The sequence below is a fragment of the Lasioglossum baleicum genome, chromosome 2, assembly GCF_051020765.1.
Source record: "Lasioglossum baleicum chromosome 2, iyLasBale1, whole genome shotgun sequence".
NCBI lineage: Eukaryota > Metazoa > Arthropoda > Insecta > Hymenoptera > Halictidae > Lasioglossum > Lasioglossum baleicum.
This window is the reverse complement of record NC_134930.1, coordinates 17,209,653-17,236,493: the sequence shown is the minus strand read 5'-3', so window position 1 is coordinate 17,236,493 and position 26,841 is coordinate 17,209,653. Positions and strand designations below refer to the sequence as shown.

The following is a 26,841-nucleotide window of genomic DNA, read 5'->3' as shown; positions in this document are numbered from 1 at the left end:
TAAAAATTTTACCCGGCCCTGGCAAGTTTAGTAACAAAAACAGAACGTTCCCGAAGCTTCCAAAATTTCATGTAAAAATAAATTGGTCTGCTTCTAAGTGAAGCACGATTCACCATGGTTCCTATGAAGCAAAATGGCGTCCGGAGGGGCGGTGATCGCAGCAAACAGCCAATCCTCCCCATCTAGAAACTAGATAGCTGCCGTGTTCGAGTCTCTCGATTCCTCCCTCCGATATCCGATGATATCCTACGATATCCTCGGACGATATCCTCTCCGATCCTCTCCGATATCCACCGATCCACGCAGAGACCGGTTTTGTTCGCCCCTGATCTTTACAAAAACTATCGTTGTCCCGAGAAGTTCGCACGCCGCGCGTGTCAAGTTTTCCGCGTGTCGTGTGGCCGCGTGTCGATAGCTTAATTGATTAATTACGCGATACATCGAAAGGTACTATGTTTATATATACAGCGGTAGCAATTGGATTACTGATTAAATAGTGGCATATTTACTAAACGTTACGTTTATCACAACGATGATAAAATCAGCCGGAAGACCGGAAATCGTCCACTTTTCGATTCTTACCGATCCTCTTTGCCCGTGCCCTTGTCGTCCTCCATCTTTTCTCTTTTTAATTAACAAACAGAGGCGGAAACCGGTGCCCTCTTCAGTCGACCAGTTTTCTTTTCTCTCTCACTTGCTCATTCTCTTTTTCCCTTGCTCTGCTTCGTGACTCGGGAAAACACCCACGCGAGATCATCTGCACCATGCACCCTAATCTATCGATCAATTAGGGATCTTTATGCAAATGACAATTTCAAATGACTCTGTTCGAAACGTAGGTACTGCTGAACGTTTTCTTTTCGCCATCCGGAAATTCCATCTGCTGATAATACAAAGACAGAATCGAATGAAATCATTCGTTCGATTCATTGAATTCGAGTGAAATAAATACATGATTGTTGATTGATGAAGCATGAATAATTTTTGTTAGAAGTGCATAAAGATCCGTAGTTTATTTGTGCGATTTTTCCTGTGGTTGGTCGAAAGGCAGCTGACAGTGGAACAGTCCTGTCTTTAGTCAGACTTGGATGGTCGAAGCTACTTTGTTTGGTTATATGGGCTGCCATAGGCAGAGTTCCAACTGAGTTTATAAAAATTTAATTCGGAACATTGGAGAATGTATTCTGTCAATTTTTTAATGTTTGATTCATTTTACTTTATTGTGACAGAGAGAGAAAGCTCAAAAATTTTAATGAAATATGAATCAATTCCAATCAGTCTAGAGTGAATTTGTAGAATTATTTTCAATTTTAGCGAATAAAACATGTCATGCTTTAATACACGTTTTCGAAGGATATTTATTTAAATTTGTATAGACTCAGCTTGATTTCTGTTTGACAGCACAATCTATTTATTATCTCCAGTTCGCGGTTAGGATCTTGGACCAAGGAACATCGTAGGAATTCAGGACGCAGCTAAGGACGAGGGGAAAAAAAGATTTTCTTTTTCGACTTCAGCGTCGTGTGGCTGAAGACTTCCGAATTGACTAGATTGGAGCACCTTGAGTTTCGAGAAATGGAGAAGCAAACAGAAAGAAAAGAGTCACCTACACCGAATTATCTGTGCACCATCAATCTCCTTGAAGTAGACTGCAGATTTATGCTGTATTTTACTTCCTTGAAAACCTTTCAACGAACTACTGTTAAACTTTCAACCCTTTGAACTCGAACGATGATTACGAAACGTCACCAAAAAAGATCACCTTAATTTCTAACCCTTCGAGGACTCGGGCATCTAATTTCTAAAATTGCAAACAATTATTTAGGCTACATGAGATCAGTACATATTTTTCTTCCATTCTAATATTTAGAGTCCTACAAGAAAAATATCTTTAATATATTTTAAAAAAGTCCTCGTCCTTAACGGGTAAAACAATTTCTACTAAATTGACGAATGCTCAATATTGTGTACGCAATAAACTGCTAAAATTTTTTTGACAATTCTCTTTTTAAGTTGAAAATAACTTCGAGTTTAAAAGGTTAATAAACTTTGATTCTCAAATTACCACTTTCTTCAAACCTCCAAAAAAAAAACAGACATACAGACAGACAAGAAAGCGAGCTAATAAAAACGTGGTAAAAAGAACTGTCATTTGATCAGCGTTCAGACTACCCAGCAACAATTAATCCACAGTCTGCTGACAGAGACCCCATAACCCCAGACAAAGAGCACTCGAACCGATCAGAGTCGACCACTTAACTATCGATGATCAGAAACCTCGGTGCAAAAATCGGTCAAGTCCACTATCTAGTAAAATGGTTATCTGTTACATTCTAGTACTCATCTTTCGCATAATTTACACATTACCAACTGTCAGAACCGAGTAATCAACCTCTATACCCAGACTCACTCAACTTTGCACCAAGATGATCAGCTCAACAAAATTCGATTCTCAATTCGATTCATCAATTAATTAACCTCATTCTCAAGAACCACTGATCACTCAGCCACCAATCAACCTCCGCCAAATCCGTCCCATTCCCTAATCGACGCAAGATGATCCCTCCGCGGTCCCGTCCGATATTGCACGTAAACGTCGAAACCCACTCGCTGAGTCTCCCACCTCGAGATCAATGTCGCCCTGTTTCGTCAAAATTTTGGCATCACAGTATGGGATAATAATACTCGCGTCCGCAGAAGGAGATCGGTCACGATCCACTGGTCGACAGCACCGGTAGGTCCCGATGAGCCTGAGGGTCCCTCGAGTGGGCGTCCCTAACAGCCCTGGACCCAAAAACGCGTTCGCACCCGGGTATAGTACACCTGGCCTCTTCCTTCCTGTCCTCTAAACCAGGCGAGGACATAGGCGAACTATTAACCTGATGTCTAACCCCCTGATCCTGGGACATCCTGGTCAGATGGCTGAGATGCTGTTGGTTCAACCCGTTCAGTCCGGCCAGGTGTGACGCAAACGACGATAGGCCAGAGAAGGTGGCGCCGAGATGCGGTGGGAGGAGCAACGGATGAGGAGGTGGGATCCTGGCGGCCAGATCTGGGAGTCCAGGCGTTAGGGGATAAGCTCCTAGCGCGCCGATACCAGCGTCGGCGTACAGCCTGGCGAGGAACTCGTTTCTCAGCAGAGGGTTCACCTGGGAGTCGTCTACCCTCGGCGACAAGCTTGGCGGCAGACTGGAGGACAACGGCGGGCTGGAGGACGTGGACAACAGCTTCCGGTGGAGGTTCAGGTTGGCCGAGTGTCTGTCTCGTGACCTCTTCGACGGGAACGCGGCGTTACACCCGTCAACGCTGCACCGGTGCATCAGCTTCAGATGGACGTTCTGATAGTGCGTCTTGACGCCGAAATGATTCTGGAACACCTTGCCGCAGGCGGTGCAACGTCTCGGGTTCTCCCTGTCCAAGGGCACCTCCTGGGTGCTGACGAACCCTCCGTTCTCGTAACGGGCGTACGTGATCAGGCTATTGTCCATATCCATGGCCGCTGTGGAGGGTGAGGCGCTGGATGAGCGAAAGCCACGTGAGCAGCTGTCCGTGGTGGTGATGGTGGTGGTGGTCTCCCGGTGAGGCGTCGTGGTGAGGCTGACGGGGCTGGTAGAATCGCGGCCAGACCTCGAACCCGGCCGCTGCGTCCCGTGGCTCCGCATCGAGGCGTGGCGACCCTGCGACAAGGACTCGAGTTGACGCAAAGTGGTTGTGGTGGTGGTCGAGGGGTCGTGGTGGTGGGAGAGGTCGTCGGCTGTCGTCGGACGGCTGTCGACCGAGCTCGGGGCACGGGAGGGATCATCGGGACGCTCACCTTCTTGATTGCGCAGCGCGTCGTTCACCTCCGAATCATCATCATCCTCATCGACCTCCTCCAACGGCTCTTCGTCATCGTCCTCCTCGTCCTCCTCCGGGTCCTCCTTCGACTTCTCCGAGGATTCTTTCTTCGGCTCCTCCTTCGTCTCCTCGTCGCTTTTCAACCTCTCGCCAGGCTCCGGGACGGTGGACTCCTTCGAGCTAGCCGAGACTTCCGCCAACGAACGGGACCCCTCCACGTCCTGCCCTGTCTTTGGTTCCGGGCTACCGTTCGCCTGTGTCTTCGGCGACTTCGCCCTCGAGCTCAGGTCCCGCGGGTCTTCCTGAGGTAAATGCCAACCCCGACCCTCTCCGACCCCCGGAGATCGGTTGCTAGCCTCCGGAGATCGAGAATTGGACTCGCGGTCGTTGAAGTTTAGGTTCTTCGGCGAGTTCGGCGAAGTCTTTCGCTCCTCCGCCTCCAGCCGCGACATCGACATGTCTTCCGGCTCGCTCTGGAAGTCGTTCATCGAAGTGATGCTCGCACTGTCCGATAGGCAGCGTCTCTTCACCCTCTCTTCGTCGTTCGACGAGTCCCCATCGGTCGAGGAAGAATGTAACTCCGTTAGAACAGCGCACCGAGTCGGGTGTTGAGACTTTCTCTTCCGCACGCCCCTGCTGTGGAGGGAGGTTAGGTTTAGCGAGAGCTGGCTCATGGAAAAGCTCTGCTGGTCCACGGTACCCATGGAGTCGTTGTCCTCGTTGCTGTCCGGGTTGCTCACCAGATCCTCGTCCCCGGTCTCACCAAGGTACACCTTCGATCTCTTCGACAGACTGAGATCGGCGGGCTGCTCGTCGTCCTCCTCGCCGGCGCGCAGGGGTAGCCTGGATGGGAGATTGCTGGCATCATCTTCAGCAACGACCACTATTCCTCCGTCGTCGTCGTCGTCGTCGTCCTCGCCCTCTGCCACTGCGGTGGAGGCTTGCGTGGATGGCGATACGGTGTCCGCTGCGCTACCGCTGGAGAAGGACTCCCTGGTGGCAACGGTGGTGCTGGGTGTCTCAGCGGCCGTGGTCATGACCATAGAGGAGGTGTTGAGCGCATTGGTCGAGGACAGGCCGGCGTTCACGTTCATCCGCTGCTGCAGCGCCTCCTCGTAGGGGATCGCCTGGTCCAGGTGCTTGAAATCTAATCCACAGAGCGACGCCGGGGATCTGAGGTCCGGGGGAGGAGTCAGCAGTGGGAAGGACCTAAATGGGAGGTGCTTAAACCCTGAGGCGGGCACTGGTAGGCCAGGAGGCAGGACCAGGGCGTGCGCCATGGACGATCGACCGTCGTGCGGTGAGATCTTTCGTCTCATGTGCGGTGAGTGAAGTTTGGGATTCGGATTAGCGCTGTGTCTATTACGCGATCTCCTCGAGCTGAACATCATGTTGCACCCGGTGACCGTGCACTTATGCATCTCGCGCAAATGGACCGCGCTGTAATGTATCTTGAGGGCGCCCTTGTCGCAGAACGTCTTCAGACAGGTGATGCACTGGACCCGCTTCTTGCCGGTGGTCGGGTTGATGAACGTGGTACCGAGGTTCGGCGGGATGTTCGCCGACGCGCCCCATTGGCTACCGGGCCGCTTCCCAGGGGAGTGAGGCTTCCTCCCGGGGATACCAGGGGGCCTACCCAGGGGCGCGGCTTGTAGAGGTAGTGAGGGGTGGTGTCGTTGCTCGCCGCAGTGTTTAGAGGTGGAGTCCCGTCTGCTGAGGTTCAACGCGCTGTCCCAGTTCTCGTCGTCCTCATCGTCCTCCTCAGAGCCGAACTCGCTGCTCTTCTCGCCGCCGCTGTGAACGTCCGACGGCGCCGTCATCCCAGTCACACCCCCCGATGACTTTCCCATTGGTGGTGGAGGAAAGTGGGCGGGGAAATTGGGAGGCAACGCACCGGAGGACACCGCGACCGAGAGAGGATGCCCGAAATTCAACGCCGACGAGGACACCGGCGCCACGGGCATGTGAGGCCTCTGAAGCTGGTTGCTGGTCGAATGGTGAGGAGGACTATGTGGACTGTGAGTGTTCCTCAAGGACTTCCGACTCTGCATCAGCTGATCCGCTGGCGGTGGTGGGGGAAGAGGCGGGAAAGCTGGTAGGCCCAGCGTTCCCAGCTTTCGGAAGTCGAACGGTTGCATACTTTGCAGTCTGTTCAATGGTGACACTGTTAAATGGGATTCCAAGCTTCTAGGTGGCGAGTTCGCGCTACTTGTCACGCAAGGGTTGCCGGAGGATGAGGAGGAGTAATGCTTCTGCGCTGTTGGCGACATCGAGGGATGTGACACCGCTGGAGGAGGCGGTGGCGGTGGTAGTGGATGTGGCAACCGCGAGCCTGGTGGTGGGAGGCCGCAGTGGAGCAGGTGCAATGGTGGTGGTAGGTGTGCTAGTGGCATCGTCGGCGGCGAAGGTCGTCTGCTTGGTGACATAGCATCCGTACCCGGCGTCCCGGCGGCCAGCAGCAACTGCTGCACGAAAGGACGCGTCTCGGCGAACCTGAGGAACTGCTGCAGCACCAGCGGTTCCTCTTCAGGCGAGCAGATGCTCCATCGGTCCAGCACCGTGCCGTTCTGCGAGTCCTGCCAACAGATAAACACAGTTCGTTAGGAAATTTTATAATTCATTTTTTCGTCTTTGTCGATCAATATTTTCTTTTGTTTATTTCCCAATTTGATCGCCACCGTCTTACTACTGAACTGATTGAATATTTCATGGAGGAGGAATGCTGCATTTATTAAACTATTTTCAGAATGACGCTGAGCAACGAAACATTGCTGGTAGCGAACATGTTAAATAAGTTAGTTTCATTTTGTGCAACTTTTATAAACACTAGTGTGACTAGTATGCTACATCATTTTAAAACCACAATGAAAATTATTCATAGGAAAAATGACGACTGCTTGCTGTAAATTAGCACTCTTTGATTCCGCATAAAAATCCTGCAATCTATCGGTGACCAATCAATTTCATTCAACAGTGAACATTGTCTTTGTACAGCATTCGTCTCCTTGCAGTTTTTTAACCAGTCGACGACAATGATGTCGAACGCAACAGAACAAAAAAAAAGAATGAATGAATAGCAGAACAAAAGTCGTAGGAGTCGACGTAAGAAAATGCAATAGAACAGGAAAAACATTGTGTGTCATGGTCGTCCGTCGTCGAAGCGTTACATAAATTGACTCCGTCTGCTTTAATGAATTTCTTCCTGGTTGCTCGATGGCAATAAAATTTTCACTTCCCATCGATCGAAAGCAACAAACTAGCAATACATCCTAGGATCTTAAAACATCTGCCAAGACCTTCACAGATTTTTATAGCCACTTAAATAATGAGACGTGTTCAATTACAAGACGAACACATCCGACACATGGTCTTTCAATTTCTCGTTTCTTTTATTATCGTTGTCTTTTAATTCCTCCGCTCACATCTGTTTATCCACCAGAGTTCAACTGTGAATTATTATGGACACATAAATCGTTCGGAGATTCATTTACGAAGAACAGAATCTCAATAAAATGTTTGCCTCGTTCAGATTTATTTGACGATATTTCGAAAGAGTTAAAAATCTGAATAGACCTTCTTATTTTTCTGTGCTGAAATTGTAAATGTTTTTCAGTCCATTAATATTGAACCTTTTTAAAAAATTTCGAAAAGTCGTCTATCTAAATAAAAAAATAAAAACAAGCAGATGAAATTCAAAGCAGTAAAATAGAAATAATAAGTTGAGTGGATGAAATTTAGAAAATTTCAGAATGTACATTATTTTCATCCTGCTTATGTTATTAAAAATGACTTGTAATTCAAGCGAACAATTTTGATAATCAACAGTACTCGGACACGAATCGATTCGATCGTCGATTTAACTTCTTTGTGTATCGTTCGAGCAGCCTTCGGCCTCGCACAATCGGCTCATGATAAGTCCATATCCGGATAAAAACACTTCCGGCGTTTCGCGACCGTAGAAGGCCGCTTGCGTAATGTCGTTTTACTTTGCGCGCGATTAATATGAACGGATCAATGAATAATCAAACTAATTTATTCGCTTTAGCGGCGGGCAATTAGTTCCACTTCAGTTGGCTGGGGCTTCGAGCCCGATGACGAGTGAATCGCGAAATAATTAACTGTAAACAGTCGACTCGCCGAGCCGTTTTTACCGTCATTAGTCATCGGGGTAATGGGAAAGCGGGGGACGAAACAGGAATTCGTTTCTTCTGACAATGATCACCGGCTCTCGCGAATCATCGCTGTTGCCACTCTGATTATGATGGAGACGTCTACACGGATTTTTTAATATTTTAAGATCTTTTAATATTTCAAGATTTTTTAATATAATATTTTCCATTACATTTATTTATTTTCTCAGTTAATTGTAATTTTTCTTCATTTTTCCACTGTATCTCTTTTTTTATCGACTAATACCTACGTTTTCATTTCTCATATTGGTTTTATTTCGAATATATTTAAATATGTATTATTCAATCGTGTTTGCAATTCCGAATCAATTATGATACTTCTCCATTAGCAATTTATAGACGTAATAAAAAATCGACGAAATTCAATTGCCATAAGAATTCTATGGGTTGTCTACGTAAAATTTCTTATATGAATCACAAAACACAGGAGCCGAATAGAAATTTCTTCAACAATTTTAATATATCAAAAGTATTGTAGTCTTGTTGATAAAACAACTCTTGATTAGTAATGTCCTCAGCTTTTTGTTTTAGAATCACTCGTCGCAAGCAACAGGTCGGCAAAAATGTGACGGCAACGATCAAAGACCATGATCGTGGTTCTTCAACCGGGTTTCTCTTTCGCGTTCTTGATTTCGATACACCTGTTCTTTTTCTTGTGCCGAGTCGTCTCATCGAAAGTCAAGTGCACTTCTTAGCCCGCGATCGCGATCACATTTTTGCGACCGGGTCGATTCGTTCCCGGCGATCGAACTTTCTAATTGCTGTAATAATCGGCCGAACGGAAGTTTCGTAACTTGTTTATCCCCGGCGATCTTCGTTGATTGAAAATCGTTGCTCGAGTAATTAACGATTCGAGCGGATCGGTTCAATATACTGCGCCCTGTGCTTTACGAGCTTCGGCGCGATCGTGTGCTGCGAAACGTAGCGTGAAATCGTTAATCGAATCGGAATTGCATGGAATCGGATTCGCGAGGAAGACGCGCAGCCGCACAGTGGGGAAAATGGACGTCTTAAGAGTGCAACATTCAAAAAATCAAACATGGAGTAGGCATTTAATACTGTCTTACGTCAACACACACGTGTTTGTACAAGTTAAAATCGACAATTTTACTTCTCAAATCAATTATTGGTAAGTGTGGCAAAGGTTGAAAGTACATACATCCTTTTAATATTGATTCCGATTGTAATAGCCGTGTTCAGAAGCATTTTGTTGTAAATTTAATTTCTGAAAATTATACTTCTGTAAGGAAAAGAATTTTACTCAAGTTTCTCTATCCTGTCATTGTAAATTAAAACTGGCATTCTAAACTGAAATACGTTGCTTTCTCTGCGCTATTTGAAAGAAAAACGATATTTCAATAAATTTACGGAACACTGTTAGCCTTTTTTATACTTACTTAATGTGTACACACATAAAATGTAGAACATACACATGGAAATAGGTCACGAATGTGTCGGTAAATGTGTCCATAAAGATTAAAATAAATTTTTATGCAAAATAACGAATGTCTTGCTTTAAATAGACTCCGAATACAAAACGAAAAGTTTCTTTACCAATTGCAAGAGCCGAGGTTTCCAAAAAATCGACGAAAACCAAAATGATTTTGACACGCGGCCAGTACAATCGCCGGCTAAATTTACAATCGAATTTCCGGCATTTCCTTCTGGTTTCCACGCGGGGGAACGGAAATTAGCACGGATCGCTGAGGGTGGGCTCGAGAGAGGGAGAAGAAAAGAAGAAAATGGCGGTTGTCTCGAGTTACAGAGTCGCGTGTGCGTTTCGGGTCTGCGGTTAGGCGAACGAGAGAGCGCGAAAAATAACGCGAGTCGACGCGACGGTTTCGGCGCTCGATCTCGGATTTGGAGTGGCGTTGGTGCCGGAGAGTTGACGCCGCGACGCCGAGCATCGAACGGCGTCGGCTGTATGTCGTTCGCCGGCGCGTGTGCGTGCTTGAAGAAATATACACGGGACGCGGGCGAAAAGCGTCGCGGCGCTGGGCGTCCTGCGTTACGTCGAGCCCGCCGGTATGCGTAAATATACAAGCCCGCGAGAGACAAGCTTACGGCCGGTCTATATACGCCGGCCACCTCGATTTTAGAAGGAACCGGTCTCGCTAGGAGACCCGACAAACACCAGGAACAAATTTCTATGAGAACGCTCCGACAGAACTGCGAATTTCTATGAAAAATAAAAATTCCGTGCACTAATTTCCAGCTTCGAGAGCTATGTTGACACAGAAAAGTGAGAAAGACTATGTATGTCACGGAAAATGCCAAATTACTTGTTTGATAATAATTTTCGATACGCATTCCCGAATTAAAAAAATTTTTTAGAACCTAAAAATTAGTCGTAAACGACTCTGTATTCGATAAAAGAATCTACCGTCTTCCGGTGCCTAATTGGTCGATTGCCTACATTCTGAAAAAATAATGTGACAATTTGCATCATTGGATTTGTCGTTACAGTCGACGGAAATATTTTCCACCTTGGAAATATGAATATTTTTATAGAGACAATTTTTCCGTTTGATTGAACAATTTTTAACATACGGATAGAATATATAATCGATGCAACAAGAACACAGCAAAGTTTCACCAAACTTCAAAACGAGATTGGGCAGAGTTCCGGGACACGAGGACGCTGACCCATCATGAAAGCGAGTGTCGGGAGACTTAACACGGTCCCGTCAAGTGTCTCCTTAAAACATTGTTAATCAATTGTGAGAACAAGAGAGCGGCACCGAGAGAGAGCAACAAAAACTCTCTAATTCCACGGCCAAACTGCAGGACCCGGAAAGTTTCTTGCGAGAGAGCGACGCGAACAAATTGACAACGTTTCACCGAAAAATCTCTTTCATTAAGCCCTCCGAACGAGGACGCCCGCAATAATTATTGCGGCTCTTTATGCAAAATGAAAATTATTATTCATTTAATGCTTTAAACCAAGTATGGTTTATGTAGCATAAACAATACACAAGATGAAAATTGTCTTCATCAGTTCTAGCAAATACGAGGCAAACTGAAATTTCTTCAATAATTTTCGCTAGTTGGAAATAATATATTAGGTTGGCAACTAAGCAACTTGTCAAACAAAGTCATTTATATATATATATTTTAAGCACGAGTATTTTATATCAAACTAATCGCAAAATTCAGAGCTTTCCAATGATATACAGTTCAAAATGAGGTTATAATGATACAATAAAAGAATTGCGAAATCAAAGGGCGCTCAATATGGGCAATAAAAATTGTCAATGTGCTCAATATGCACATAAAAATTGTCTCCATCAGTTGTAACAAATACGAGCCAGCTAGAAAATAAAGACGTATTTAAATTCTTGTTTTTCCGTAGTTTATTGATAAGACTCTCGAGGAATAACCGATATGAATATAATAGGAAAGATGCGAAGGGAATTTCCCGGCTGTCGCTAGAGTGTCGAAAAATGGCAACCGGTCAGGTTCGCTAAATATAATACCGTTCGACGAACAGCCAAACGGCGTGACGCATTTCGGGATCCGTCGATCGTCCCGAGAGCTGTTATTCGACGAAAGCCCGACGGTTCTAATTGCGAACCGACCGGGGTCCGATATCGTCGCGAACGTACGGTAATGAATTACCGAATTGAACGTCTGTGGATTACAGTTACGGAGGGCCGCGGGTGATCCCCGCTGAAAATTATGGTAATGGCCCCGCGCAACACGTAGCGTGACACTCCTCCGGGGCCTGCAATTTCATGGTTTTTATCTTTGCCGTGCGAACCGATGGCCAGCCGACTGTTATATCACTTTCTCTGCTAAATGTAATCTTCGGTGGACTGCAATGGCCCGATATCTCAGCCCTCTTCCGGAGCCGGAGCGCTCCCTGGGGCAACTCCGCCGCCATTTTTGTTTTTCAATCTCTGCCGAGCTCCCGCGACACGCTCACTTCGGTAAAATCGATCTCGCAAACCTAATTGAGACGGACCGCTTCAATTCTGATTAACAGTTCACCGATTTGTTGACTAAACTTTATTATTTTTTTTGATTGGGAAACTTTCACCGATTTTTGTACGAAACACTTTTCGATATCGTTGATATTGTTCGAAATATCCGAGTACTTCGGTAGGATACACTGCAGTAGATAACAATTGATTTTTACTTTTGATTACTGGGATAAATAAAATCCATTGTTTGTAAACACCAGTAGAAATTCAGGAAATTCGATAGCAATAGGAATTTTGATTCAGTTGAATGATGTAGAGTCTACTGCAGTGAAAAGGTAGATAATAAATCCGACGAAGACGTCTGTGCAGGCTGTCTTATTCTACTGCGTTCGAGGGAACATCGATGCAGAATAAATCTGTACAGCGCATAAGGTTAATATTAATATAAGATCGGTTTAGATTGAGTTTGTTACAGAATACACCGTTCGCGATATAATTGAGAGTTAATTATTCCCTGGAACTCGGAACTTTTTGCCAGCTAAACGTCCTTTGTCTGACTAGTCCAGAGACAAACCGTCGAGCAAAAACGTCTTGTTCCCTCGGTCCTCCACTTTCACCTTTAAATGGCCACGACAAGGTGGAAAAAGTCAACGATACTTTTCCGCGCGCAGTTTCCTGATCCCGGAAAGTCGAGCAACGCGAATTTCCCTATTTCGTTCGAGGCTTTCTCAATAGACGAATTTTCCTCCCCGGGTTTCTGCTCGTAGGAACGAGCGATGACTCGCGGACGTGTGCGTGACAAGATCCGCACGGTGAAAAGGCGTTCCGCGAAACGGTTGAACAGTTCGTTGTTACGTGAAAGGAATGGCAGAGCCTAAACGATCATGTCTGAGAACGCGGGCGCACCGTGGGACTCGAATTTTTCTGGTCCCGCACGCGAACGGGTCCAACGGTCCCAGGGACAGAGATCATCTTCTACCTAGAAGTCATGATTCTTCGTAAAAACACCGTCATCTGCTGAGATGACTGCATGGAGCATGTGTCGTCTCATGAAAATTGTAAATTTATTTACGCTTCGAGCGATTTTTACTAAGCCGTGTGCACGTGTCTGTGTGGACAGCTGTCTGTGTCGGATTTATTCTCTGCTTCTCCACTGTAGCAGTTCTTCTTTATTCGTTAACGCAAAGAAACTTTTTTATTTTAAAAAGATTAAATATTTCGGAAAAGTCAGAAACCGTTCGGATAATCGAGGTTCCTCTGTATCGTGGATTACACGAGTGAATGAGGTTCAAATTATATCGTGTTTCGTATCATTTTAATCGGGAAAGTATCACGAATATGTTGGTAAAAGTATCGGTGCAAGGATCACGAGGAACAAAAATGTTCTGTCACATAATTAGCATTGTTCCACGTGACAGATCAAAGAATACTGTCTGTAAACGACATAAATGACACTTATGATCACAGGAATATTAATTACAAAATGGAGGGGTCGAAATAAATGACCTTATTAAGCTGAAACTAATACACAGATATAATTTTTCCCATAAAATCCGCAGTGTGTTGGTTAGTGTAGCAGAGTCGCAAGAGGAGCGCAAGTTGGCTCGAAAAAGAGCATCGGGTGGCCCCGATTAGAAAACACATGGGCCGAAAGAAGGCCGAGAGTGCGAAACGAGCAGTCGTGATCGTCGAACAGGATGATCGCGCGAGTTCGCTCGGAGGCAATTGGTAATGATCGAACTCGCAAAAGCTCACACGAACCGAGCGGGGGCCACCGGTAACAGTCGAATTAGCGAAATCGCGCGTACGTGAGAGCGATCATTAAACCGTTGATACCATGTAATCGGTGGTATCTTTCCGCACGGCAGAATGTCTCTTTTTGCGCGGGGACTGCTTCCTCCGGGCGGCCAATTTCTTGCTTCCTCCTCGCCCCGCAAAACGGGACGTCGTCGTTTCTTTCGCAGCATGCCCTAATGTCCTTTAAATTGGCCGATGAACCCGACTGTGTGCGCATGTATGCGTACATGTGTATCCTACATCTTCGTCATCCACGCCCTTTGAATTCCATTGGTTCAAACGAGTCGCGTTCTGAACGCTGCCAGCGAAATCATCGTGTTCAACGATTACGGGAATCAACCGGTCTAACTGATATTTAATTCATTACCGATCGCTACGTGCAGCCAAATGCTTCATGCAACCAAAATGTAATAATTAAATTGAAATTTACTTTCTTTTAAGTGTAATAACAAGATGAAAAATTTTTTGGAAGAAACATCTTTAAAAAAATTAATAAATTGGAAGACTGAACCCAGACGTGTTCATTGTCTGCATCGTCTGTGAGAACAGCCATTCAGGTTATTATAACGTGGTTTAAAAATCGTAAAAACTTGTTTCTGATTCACTTTTTGGATTGTTCGACGAGAGTCGTTGTTTCAGATTTCGCAATTGTTCCCACGAGTAATTGTGTAATTGGTTGCGACCTTCGTCGGGTAAAAATTGTCGGCGTTCGTACCTAGTGATTAGACCGCGCATCTTCATGCAAATATCGATTTTTATGGGCCAATCTGCAGTTCTTGGAATTCTATAATTGTTTACTGACGCGATCTTGAAAATGTCAGGCTTTGCATCAAGTACGAATATCATTGAATTTTCATAAAACTGTTGTCTACAGAACAGTAGAATAAATATTGTTTTCTGTATTGATACAAAGTCACAGAACCAAATTTTTAACATGTCAAATTCACAAAAATAAATTTTTAAACCTATCTAAAACCACGAAAACGAATTTATTTAATAATCTCCACAGTAGAACACTGTTTTGACGACCAGAAGCCCGTAGAAACAGTCAGACAATCATCGACGTCAACGAACCGAGTCCCGTTACCATTTCCTTCTCGATTTGACTGTCCGAATCCAGCCAGGCCAGTTAATTCAACGATAGATCCGAAGAACGTTGACAAGATCTGAACGCGAATGCGAAAAAGCAGAACCGGTGGTGGAGAGAGGCGATATGGCCGTCGAGCTCGACGACGCCGCTGTCAGCGATGGCATTCATGCGCCATTTACTGTCTCTTAAATCGCCTCGGGTGCGGTTGCTTCTTGTGTATTTTATATTATGGTCATACCGAGACTCCTCTTCCGGGACGTCCTCGAACGCGAACCGAAGAAAAAGGACGAGCAATTTTATTCGAAACTACTTGCGTATCATTTTTTCGCCGGGTGGATCGCGATTACAATGTCACTAACCTTGCATTGTTCCTAGAGGTTCGATTTATGGTTAGAAACATTTATAAATGTTTCATTTAAAGGATTTCTATGTGTTCGCGTAGGTATCATTCTTTGGAATACAAAATCATGAAAATGGCACTTGTCCAGAAAACCTACAATATTGTATTTAAAAAATTCAGTGTGTACTTTTTCCAGTTTGTTTGTGTATAAATTAATAAATTCCGATTGTCTTCTCTCTGTCATGAAGTTTATGTCTCTAGAAAATCAGAGCAGCGTCAGAAAGTTGAAAGAGAGTGCAGCTTGCTCACACGAATTAATTTCAATAATTGTTCTAATCTTTCACTCAATACATCAAAGGGAATGAATAGATTCTTGTATGGTGATTCGCACCGACTTCTATAATATTCTTGAAGCGATTTCTTTCTAAGCTGGACGCGCATTGTTCGAGCAAACCGTGCTAATTTGATTTCCGAATGGAACAATAAATATCGGACTCCCTGGGAAAGAGGAGCAATTAGCATCAGTCTAGCGACTCGAAGGGTTTCGCGAATATTAGCATAACAGGGAACGGTTTTCCGGGATCGCTCGAGGTACCGTTCTCGCCCCTTCAACTTCGTCCCGATGAAATTTTCATAGTGCGCCGTTTTCCCCGGCGATAATAAATCAATCACCGCCGAGGAGAGGGAAGAACCCCCTTCTTCTTTTGTCTCTTCTTCCTCTATCTCATTTTTCTTTTTCTTCTTCTTTTTTTGCAAATGAACCGGGGCTTCGTTTCCTTCGGCCGATCGTAGCCGCGTAAACAAAAGAAAGGAAATCGCCCGACTAGGCAGCTCGGTAATTTAAACAAAAAATAAATCATAGCTGTTCGGTGAGAATCGGAGCGAGCTGAAACACGCCTCGAGTGGTTCGCGAATCGCCCCGAGCCGCTTTTCTCACGGAAAAATCAGACAGGCTAATGAAATTGTCGAACAATTACCTTTATGACGGGTACACCGCGACGATGCGAACCCTTCGAGACCCCCAATTATCGATTGCAATTAGAAAACTAACTGTTCTTTCGCGAAGTATGAATGAACTGACGGGTTCGTTCGCCTCTGTTTACCATTTATAAAATAATAAACTGCCTACCTCTATGCGACAATTATACAAAAATTTAAATAGATTAAAAATGATGAAGAACATTCCTAGAAAAATGTGCTGAATGCTTGAGAGGATGTCTAAATTTTATTATATTAATATTTTCTTTATCACAAGTTTTACCATTTTTTGAAGTGTTTTCCTAATGAAAATAACTACAATGCCAGACACCTGATATGTTTGATAACTTTTGCCACGGGTGGCAGTAAATATTATAATACACGTCGTTCGGTGTACTTCCTGTTGACGTTTTCAACGATGCAGGTCGCGCTCGTAGCGGTAATTAAAGTGTCCTAATGGCGAGGTACTTAATAAAGCACACAGCGGGACAAGAAAGTAATAAAACGGGGAACGAACGCGCGAGGAAACGATACGGTTACATTACACGTCATTACGGCGGATTCATTTTTCAGGTGGAAAATGGGTTCCTCGGGAGCATGGGAATACATTGTGTACCCGCCGCCGCCGTTGCAAAGGCGTCACTGACTCCGTTGCGCAATGCGTAATCGCGCGCGAATGCACCGAGAACTGCCATATACTCGCAGTTTCATTTCACGTTTGATGCCTCGCTTCCCGTGGAATCGAGACCACGGAAGTGTACCGGACTTACGCGACTTTTTCAGACGCTGTAATTCCACTCGGCCATCGCCCGTCAATCCTTAAACAGCCGTTTCGGACGCCGAATCATTCTTCTCACCGTTCTCTGCGAATTCCGTGGAAATCTGCCCACGATTTTATTCGGGAGACTAAAAATTTTGTTTCTTAGATTTTGGGAGAGAACTATAAAAAAATATATGGCGCACAGGATTTTGAGTATTTCTACTTGAAAAAAATCACTCGCGTGCTTCAAATACCAATACATATGCGCGTAAAATCCCGATGCAAAAGGTGCGGTAGTTTTCCTGAAAAAAATTCCTACGATTCATGAAGAAATGGCCCCGGAAACCTGAATATGTACTCCACGAAAAAATGTAGGGCTCGCAGAATTCTGACTATTTTTACTTGAAAAAAATCACTCATGTACTTCAAACACAAGCGAATGTATATGCAAAATTCCAATGCGAAAGGCTCGGTAGTTTATCTGGAAAAAATTCCTAAAGATTCATGAAGAAAGACCCCGGAAACCTGAATATGAAACAGTGTAGGGTTCGCAGAATTTTGACTATTTTCATTTGAAAAAAATCACTCATGTACTTCAAACACATGCAAATGTATATGCAAAATTCCAATGCGAAAAGTTCGGTAGTTTATCTGGAAAAAATTCCTAAGATTCATGAAGATGAACCCGGAAACCTGAATATGAAAAAGTGTAGGGTTCGCAGAATTTTGACTATTTTCATTTGAAAAAAATCACTCATGTACTTCAAACACATGCAAATGTATATGCAAAATTCCAATGCGAAAGGTTCGGTAGTTTATCTGGAAAAAATTCCTAAAATTCGTGAAGAAATGGCCCCGGAAACCGGAATACCCTTTAAGCCATATTTTGGAAATAATTGCTACTGCGAAAATGAGGGCGTACGAACGCGTTTTTTCAAGTGAAAGGGTTGATGCAATTTCATTTGTAGCAGCGACGGTCGGCACAATGCGCTCTGGATCGCGCGTCGCAGCGTAGTGAGCGCGGCCACTGCCAGTTCCAGTTGGTGGCGGCACCTGGCGGCTTGATCGTCAACTATCAAAGCCGCCTGGCTGACTTCGGGTTTTCCCTTCGAAAGGAGAGACAGCGATCGGCGACGGCGGCAATGCCATCCGTGACTGGACACCGCATATGATTTCACGGCCGGTGCTCGGCGTCTTATTCGTGTGTAGAAATCGTGAAGATCTCGCGTGGATATCCGCCTCTAAATTGGATTGCAGCTACCTGCAGTCTCCTCCCACCCCTCCGCCATCAACAGCGTTTCTCCTTCTTGCATAGAATGCATTTCCCCCACCCACCGTTCTCGTGCCGCAAACGACTGATCTTAATCACCTTTTTTTTTCGCCAAATAGCTAATTGCATGCAACTCCGAGGCGTTTTCCTTTTTCGAGTCGCAGTTCAGCTAACTTGTTCGAACCTCCGTCGGTCTTCGTGTTTCACTTTTCGTGTTTTTTTTTTCATTTGCGAAACTAGTGGCCTCAGATGATTTTCGCGCGCGGCTTTCACTCGCGGTAAAATGTTGATTTAGGTTGTCAGTCTGCGAGACGCGTGTAGGTGATACTCGCGAAGATGTGCGTTTTAATTATCTTCTTTCGCAGCGCAAACGACCGATCTCGATCGCTTCTTCTCCGTCAAATGGATTGTTGCATGCAACTACGAGCAGTTTTCTTTTTTTCTTCGAGGTCGATGAACTTTATTGGAGATTTTTTACTCGAGGAAAAGAGTAGATATTTGGTTTTTTCTTTTCAGCAGATAATTTTCTTGCACCTTTCACTCGGAATTCGCGAGCTTCTGATGGAGACTTTGATGCAAGAGGATGAACACTTTTGCGGTGTAATTTCCGTGAATCGGTTGCAGAAAGCCACACAAAACATTATTTCTTTAATCAATTGAATGGATCGCAGATGAGCTCTTTCATTTTAAATGTTTTTTACCGTTTGAAATTGCAGCTATTTTCGTGGCAAATGCGTGAAATTCGCTAGTGACTTCGGCGCACACTGTTTGCAAGAAAAAACTGATCCCAATTGGTGCTACAACATGTTCATCCACATTTTACTAAGTACAATTTTGAAGTACATTGTGAAAAAAATTCCACCAACGCACGCGGTTAGATCGTTACGAGGAACGTCCCCGATGCAGTACGATTTCCGAGCCCGGAGACCTTCGAATAAGAAAAAGAGAGGAGCCCCGAGGCTGTTTAGAATAATCTCGGCTACTTTATTGGCGAATCTGTGGCCGTGTCCTCCGGTGTGGAATTGTCCCCGGCGCCTGCCAAAAATCGCCACGCCCTCGGGCGTCGATCGGGTCCGGTTCCGAACACGTTTCGTATGTAAATCGGGCTGCTTCGTGGCTCTGGGAAAGGAAGTCTCGCGGCGGCGGGTACACAGAGGATTCCGGGTACGAGTGTATAGTGTGCATGTATGGTATAGTACTCGTATAAATGTTACACGAGGAACGAGCGTATAGGAGAAGCAAGCGGGTACAGAAGAACGGTTCCGAGGCGGGTCGCCCGCGGCGACGCGGTATTATTATTAGTCCGCGATAATGGCAGCGTTAAACGTACGGCAACGGGCCGATCAAAGTCACATTGTTCATCTTTCGCCTGTGCCTCGCGGTGATCGCGAGCGAGTCGCAGAAAAATTACCGGGACCGATACTCATCGTTAATGGCCGGTTCGCGTCGATGTTGTCCCGCTTCCACGCTAGCGTTTCCGATACACCCGAAACAGGACGAACAGGTATTAACGATCGAGGATGAGGATCGGCCGATTCGGTGGCCGATCGCGCCGATCGATAACGCTGTCGACGGATTTCTTCAGTTTATCTTCCTCCTCCTTTTTTCTCCTTGTTCGGCCCCATCTTTCTTTCTCTCTCTTTCGGCTCTTCGTCGGTGCTCGTTTTTCCTCGGTTAATGCACTAATGCGTAATGCCAGTGTTTAATGTCGTCCCCACGCGTAATCACCGTGCTCACCGTGACTGTAACTGATTGAAACCGGGCCTTCTTGTTGTCCGGCCTCGCTCGGCCTGGAATTACCGCGGTCCCGATGAAATTGTGTACACGCCGATGCTTTTCTTTTGTTCCCCGAGCTGTCTCCCGAGTTTTTTTCAGCCTCCGCGAAGCGGCCAGCCCAGGGGAGGTGTTTGTTTGAGGGAAGCTCGGCTTTGCCTGGTTCAGGTTGCTTAGCGCGGCCAAACCTTCTTTCATGCGTTCCACGACGATAAGATTTTCATCCATTCGGTAAGCAATGGATGTAAATATTTTTAAGGATTTCTATTGCGATATATGTAGATCCAGAGAAATAGTTGAACGGTTTGCAATCTTCATAATCGTGGATTAAGAAATTTCGAACGAATTATAAATGTAGAAAACAGTTGAATTTATATTTACAAATAGCAAGTGATTAATTCCTACCAGTTATGACACTGTTAGTATTTTTCTAGTAATCATAAAATAATTCAAACGAGTCTCTTAAACGAAGAAAATAATTTAACGAAAGACCTAATCAATTGAAGCGCTAACCAGAAATTAAAAACTGATATTATACTGTTCTATGCTCGCCAAGGAAACGTCCGATTTGCTAGCGTGTCGTCCGACGACAATATGGCCGCCGCGAGCGTCATCGGTTTTCTTGCATGAGATTGTTATTGTATTCGTTTGACACGTGGAAAAAAGAAAGGGAAAAAAGCCGAAAAAACACAGGCACGGAATTCTGTTTGCGTGGCAGCCCGAACGGAAACCGGAGATGTGTTCTATTATACATAGTGGTCTGGATGACACTCTGAAATGGAATCTTTGGTTCTCTGTTACCTTCGACAATGGTACTTGAATCCTCGAGTGTTAGTTACTTGTATGGAAAGCTGTTCGGCGCTCGGATATTTAGACGATGTCCGTGGAATGTTTGGACATCAGTCGCTCACCGTAATGCTAGCTTTGGATGATATTTTGAAACGGTATACTTGGCTCCCTGTTTCGCTGTGAACGACGGAGAAATCACCGATAAAGACGTTAACCGTGGAACAAAAAGCCGAAACTTCATTGCTAAACATTTATGACAGAAACATCCGGATCAAATAAAATTGAAAAAAATAAAAGAAAAGAAGATATTAAAATAGAATTTAAGAACATCGATATACTATTTTTTCACTCACTAAAATGGTTAAAAACACATTTGTACTCGGTTTCTAATCTATTTTTATCTATTTCTGGTTTCTACCAATTTTCATTTTCAGTAGAACAGGAAATCAAAATTGAAACAGAATTTACTTAAATTTTCTACGAGGACTCGGACTCCGAATAATTTTCAAAAGCACACTACTTTGAATTGCGCACTTATGAAATACTATTTACCTCTGTTGTTTTGCAACTACGGCAAAAAAAAAAGGAGGATCGCACGAGATCGCATGTTTTATGAATTTCGCAGATTTTCCAGCGGAACGAATGCGAAAATTCACCGCTATTGTGTTCCGCGCAGAAATTGCTCGACACACAAGCGACTCGCGATGGAACTCGGAATAATAAATCGGATCGCTGTTCGGTTCGTTTCAAGATTCGTTACGCGATCGCGATGACGATTAGGATTAATGCGAGAGTGCGCGAGGATGTTCGTAACGGGAACGCGGAATTAAAAGTCGCATTAATAAAGAAACGTTCCTTCCAGCCGAGTTGGATCGAAGCATGTTCGGAACCGGAACAGACGTTAGAACGCTCCCATCTTGACGCATCTGCTTGTCAATCTTCGGTTTTTTTTTCTGCCAATTAACGCAGGAACTATCATCAGCGGTCGACTGACCAGTTTTATGGCTTTATCTTAATTTATTGAGGCTGTAAACATTTTTCTAGAGGATCTGATTCTTATGCAAGTGCACATTGCAGTAAAAATGTGGAAAAATTTTAATGAAATCGATCTTGCCACTTTTATAAATATTAATGTTCAATTTGTCAGTGACTAAGGTAATTTTATTAATCTCCATATGTCACGTATAGCAATATAAACATTAACGACGTCTTTATAATCTCGGTATAAGACATTTTCCAGTTGGCAAGTAGAACTCGTTTCTCATCCTGATTTGCTTGAAACGGTGTGAACGGTGCGTAACGTACGAAAATTAATTTGTCTCTATTCCGGCTTGTCTCGGGAAAGAACCGTGGACTCTTCAGACTCCACGAACATCCTCTTCCTGACGAAGTTTCGCAAGTTTTGAGTCGGCGAGACCGCGTAGAGAAACACGAGAATCGTGAGCTCCGACGTCGAACTATTCGCGTGGGCACCGAGAGTTTTTCCCCGGGTGGATCGCGATTACAATGTCTCTAACCTTGCATTGTGACGCGCGAGTCGTTGCGTTCCTCGAGGTTCGATTTATGGCTAGCGAGGCAACGGGACGCGATGTGTCTTGACCGACACCTCCAGAACGTTAATCATAGGCTGTAGATTTTCGCGCGTCGAAGGAGGATTAGCGTCGCCGGATTAAAATTTGTCTCCCACCTTCCCCATTCACGACGCTATTCCCCACGCTTGCACCACGGGGTGCAAACACGGGGTTTTTCAGTAGTGAAAAACGCTAGATAAACGATCGATCTAGGGCGCTATCTCCCTCAAAAGTCTCATTTTTTCGTTTACGAGGCGTTTTTTGCATTATTCGGCAGCATGTAGCTATTTTTATAGCGTAGTTGTATGCTTCCGAATAATGCAAATTACGCCTCGTGAACGAAAAAATAGAACTTCTGAGGGAGATAGCACCCTAGATCGATCTTTTATCTAGCGTTTTTGATCACTCCGTGGTACTTTTGAAGAACTGCGTGTTTGTATTATCGAGAAATGAGAAGGCGAATCTATGAAATCCTGGAAAAAGAAGCCTACAACCTTTCGAGGGGACGGGGCTGTTACCTATTGGCCTAATCTGAAACTATCCTATCTCTTTCTGTGATTCCAGGGCCGTTCCTGCTCGCGTCGCCGGCGATGTACAAGAACACTTGGCGTTTCGGGTGTTTTTGTACGTAGCCGGCGAGCTCAGCTGCTCGAGCTCGGTCACAACATCTGGGTAAATGAACCCAGATATCAACCGCATTGCGTCGATTATGTACAAGACGCGTTGTTTCGACTCCGTTGCCTACGGTGAATCAAAAGACAGCTCTTTAACCCCTTGCCGCATAATAACGAGTCAGACTCGCGACGAACACTTGAAATGTAATCTGCCAAATATGAGTATTTTAAGGCGAAACAAAGTTAAATTATTTTGCAATCAATGTTTCAGCGTTAAAGTAAATGTAGGTATACAACAGATAAAAATTTTCTGTTCTCACCAGTGAAATTATTAAAGACGAAGAAGAAAATCGTACGGAAGGGGTTAATATTGGACCATACGACTTGGATTTTATCGAGAAGTTTGAGCAATTAGTTTGCTACACGATGTGAAAAATTTTGAAGAGAATTGTGATTGGTCGGAATCACGAAGAAAAGGTTAAAAGTTGTTGCTCGCAAATTCATGTGGGCCAATATTGAAAACGAAAAAAATTTGTGTAGATCTGTATCAATTGCACGTATTCGTACGTACTTTAAGAGATTCTGCGGATAGAGCAGAATCGATACGGAATCTCGAAAATGTGGAAACAAAGGGTTCGGAGAGCAAACGAGGCGGTCCCGGTAGGAGGGTTTCGTGCGGATAATGGAGTCACTGTTCTATCCCCCATGAGATTTACGGGAGCAAAAAGAGGAGTCGCGAGCGAGCCGCGGACGGATATTCGCAAGATCGAAAGTGGCAACGGGGTAAGAGCGGAAACCGGGCAGCGATGGTAGCCCGGAGCCGATCGACCTGTCATTACTCCACCTCGATGGAAGAAGCATGATCCAAAACCGTAAATTACGTGGCATCCCGAGGAGACGAGCGATCGACGAACGAGACAAAGAGAGCGACGGAGTGTAGAGAAAGAAAGAGCAAGAGAAGAAGAGAAGGAGAGAGAGAGAGAGGTTGAAATGAGACAAGGCCGATTCGGAGGGGGCCGGGCCCCCACGAGGAGATGAAAGGGGCCCCAGAAGAGGCTCGGCTGCTGTTGTCGAGACGGTTCGGGTCGATTCGGGCCCGGCTCGCTCGAGCGGAAACGCAAAAGCGGCCGGGCGCGATCGGGAATTAAAACTCCGACGTGGCATTTACATCGACTACCGATCCCGGGTCGGGATCACACGGGCCACGAATGAAAGGGAAAAGAATCGGCCACAGCCTCGGAAATCGTCGGGAAATTACGGGGTTTCGACCGGGGGTCTCTGCGCCGGAGACCGATCTTCGCGTTTCGTTAATCATGCGTTTGTTTGGCGAACTGGTCCTGGGCTGCAGTGCCGAACTTGCTTTTCGTGTGGGAGATCGAAAAAGCTGGAAACTGGCGGTTTCGGTAGCTCAGAATATATTGATGAGCTGTGATGTGTGCTCTTCGAGTTCTACGAAACTGCTGGACGCTGAAGCGTCGCGCGAGAAAACACACTCGATTTTGTATGAACAAGATGAAAACGGACATAACGAAAATATTCTACATCATGTAGAAATTAATTCGTGGACCTCACAATTACTTATTATTTGTAAGTTTGTTTTGTATAACAATAATGGGGTTTATTTTCAAGAAAATGTTCGTAAATGAACTGCAAATTGTCGAAGACAAAGCCACGAATTAATTTTTACATCTAATAGTCAAATTCTTCTGATGCCGCCACAGTTTTGCACTTTACTCTGTATTGATAACATAAATAAAACATTAATAACATAAATAAAAAATAAATGGCTTCACGTTTTCTTGGATTCTAGTTTTGAACAACCAATCTAATAATTTTTGGCGGTGGCTCAGAGGGGAGAGTCGAGTGCAAATTGTTGGATACCTAATTTTTCAACACCATCGAACTCTACAAAACAGTCTTGCGGCCAACAAAAATCATTTTGCGATACAACGCACCTCGCGGATTTACATTCTAGCGCTTTCAGCAAGAACAGCAACGGGAGTAAGAGGTTCATCGACAAAGGGCTATCGACATCGCTGGGAATCTCTGTCGGGCGTAGAGCTTCGGAGACGAGCGATTCGCGACGCGCAGGATTCGCTCGTAAATCGCGGCCCGACTCGCCGTTTCGCGTTCTAAAACGTTCCGTCGTTGCACCGTGGCATCGTCCGTTGCAGTTTACTGCAACGCTTCTGGCTCCCAGCGAAACCCTACCGGATTCCACGGGGCCGGGCCGCGAAGTATTGCCGGCCTGTCGTGCGAAATTGGCTTCCGCGACGCGAAATGTACTCGATACGGGCCGCGATATGATTTACCGTTTCCACGTCCGCGACCTCTGCCGCGGGAAGATGCCGCACTCGCGAATCCGCTCGCGAAAAACGCGGCGGAACGCGGCACGGCTTTCGAACACGTTTCGCGAACTTCCTAGTTTAATAGCGGAAGCAAGAAATTCTGTTTTTAATTTGCAAAATCAATGTTTTATTCGCACAATTCCAGTCTTCCGAAATGCGAATTGGTAAAAACCGAGAATTTCAAAATGCTGTTCTATTGTTTCCAACTTATTGAAACAATTCAGGAGAGAAATAAACATGTGTCTTCATCTTGTAATTAATGCAGACAACTTTTATTTTGCATAAAAATCGGCAGTCTATAATCATAAGAAATTGGAATGAATTAAATCTTGTGCTATTATAATTATTATTATAAAGAGAAGTTGTTACATCGTTGGGAAAATATTGGAGAAGCCGAACGTGTATAACTCTTTTTTAAAAGTATTTTCTGAGCTAGTTCATATGTGTATATTGTTTATCGGTATCGAACGGAACAGCACGAATTTTCTTGGTTACCTAATAGTACACCACGCCTTTGTATTAATGAATTGTACAGTCATTCTGGTTAATCACTAGACTGCGTTGTGCGAAATAAAAATTGTTTGCATCGATTGCGAGACACCGGAGCCAGATGGAAATTTATTTCTTCGTACGAAATAATATTGCTGTTTTCTTGAATTCTCTTAACCCCTCCTTTTCTATTTTGACATTTTCACAGCCAAATTCGGAGAAACTATAGACAACAAAATCTTCTTCCCTGGTTTAACGATCTGGCAGAATAGAATGAATCTAAATCCACGTCAAATTCTATAGAACCTTGCAGTTTATAAACTTTCCGAGACTTTAACGCTCTGTAAACGTATAAACATCCGCGTGCTAGTCACTCGCAGAAGCTGAACTACTTAGAAGCAGTTAACACCATATTTTACTAACAGTTTTACCGGCGATCTAACGCTTGAACATTCTAAAGACAGGACACGGGCAGCAACTGTGATCATTACGGTGCGGATTTTATTCGTTTATTGCAACCGGGCGAAAATAACACGATGAAAGTACCAAAGGAATTAAAAAAACAACGTTGTGATATTTCTAACTTGCTAAAATTATTAATAAAACGTAGAAAGTTCTTCGTAGTAATTTGTAATTATTTAATATTAATCTTTTTCATCGATTGCAAAGATAGAATACAAGCTCCAACGTTTCCACGGAATTATTATTTCGTTCACTGTCAAATAACACTAATAAAAATTGAACCTTTTTTGTATTTGTAATAACTACAATCCCCGTTTACAATAAATACAATGCGATTTATTCCGATAATCCAGTGACACGTTCGGAGATACTTATTTAATCGATCGCGAATCGACGGGCGTATCGCAATTTCGAGAGAGATTCTTGCGAGAAGGAAGCATAAAAGAAGCATACAGGATCGCAAGGTTGCAGAAATTCGCGGAGAAGATGCACGAAAATTGGTAAATACGGTTTGATTAATGTCGACGGTCTCGAGAAACGGTTCAGCTCGGGGACTAACGCATTCATTAAGAGACAGCTAATGGCGCGGCCGTATAATAAACGACGAACT

General features: G+C 44.6%; 1 protein-coding gene across 1 annotated transcript in view; it reads right to left on the bottom strand.

Moving 5' to 3' along the window:
• Window positions 1-1,647: 1,647 nt before the first annotated feature.
• LOC143216382 (uncharacterized) overlaps window positions 1,648-26,841 on the bottom strand; it is a 39,085-nt gene continuing 13,891 nt past the window's right edge. Inside the window, exon 8 of the mRNA XM_076439360.1 lies at window positions 1,648-6,413. Within this exon, the coding sequence (XP_076295475.1) occupies window positions 2,709-6,413 (3,705 nt within the window). The 3' untranslated portion in view covers window positions 1,648-2,708. The remainder of the gene's footprint in view (window positions 6,414-26,841) is intronic.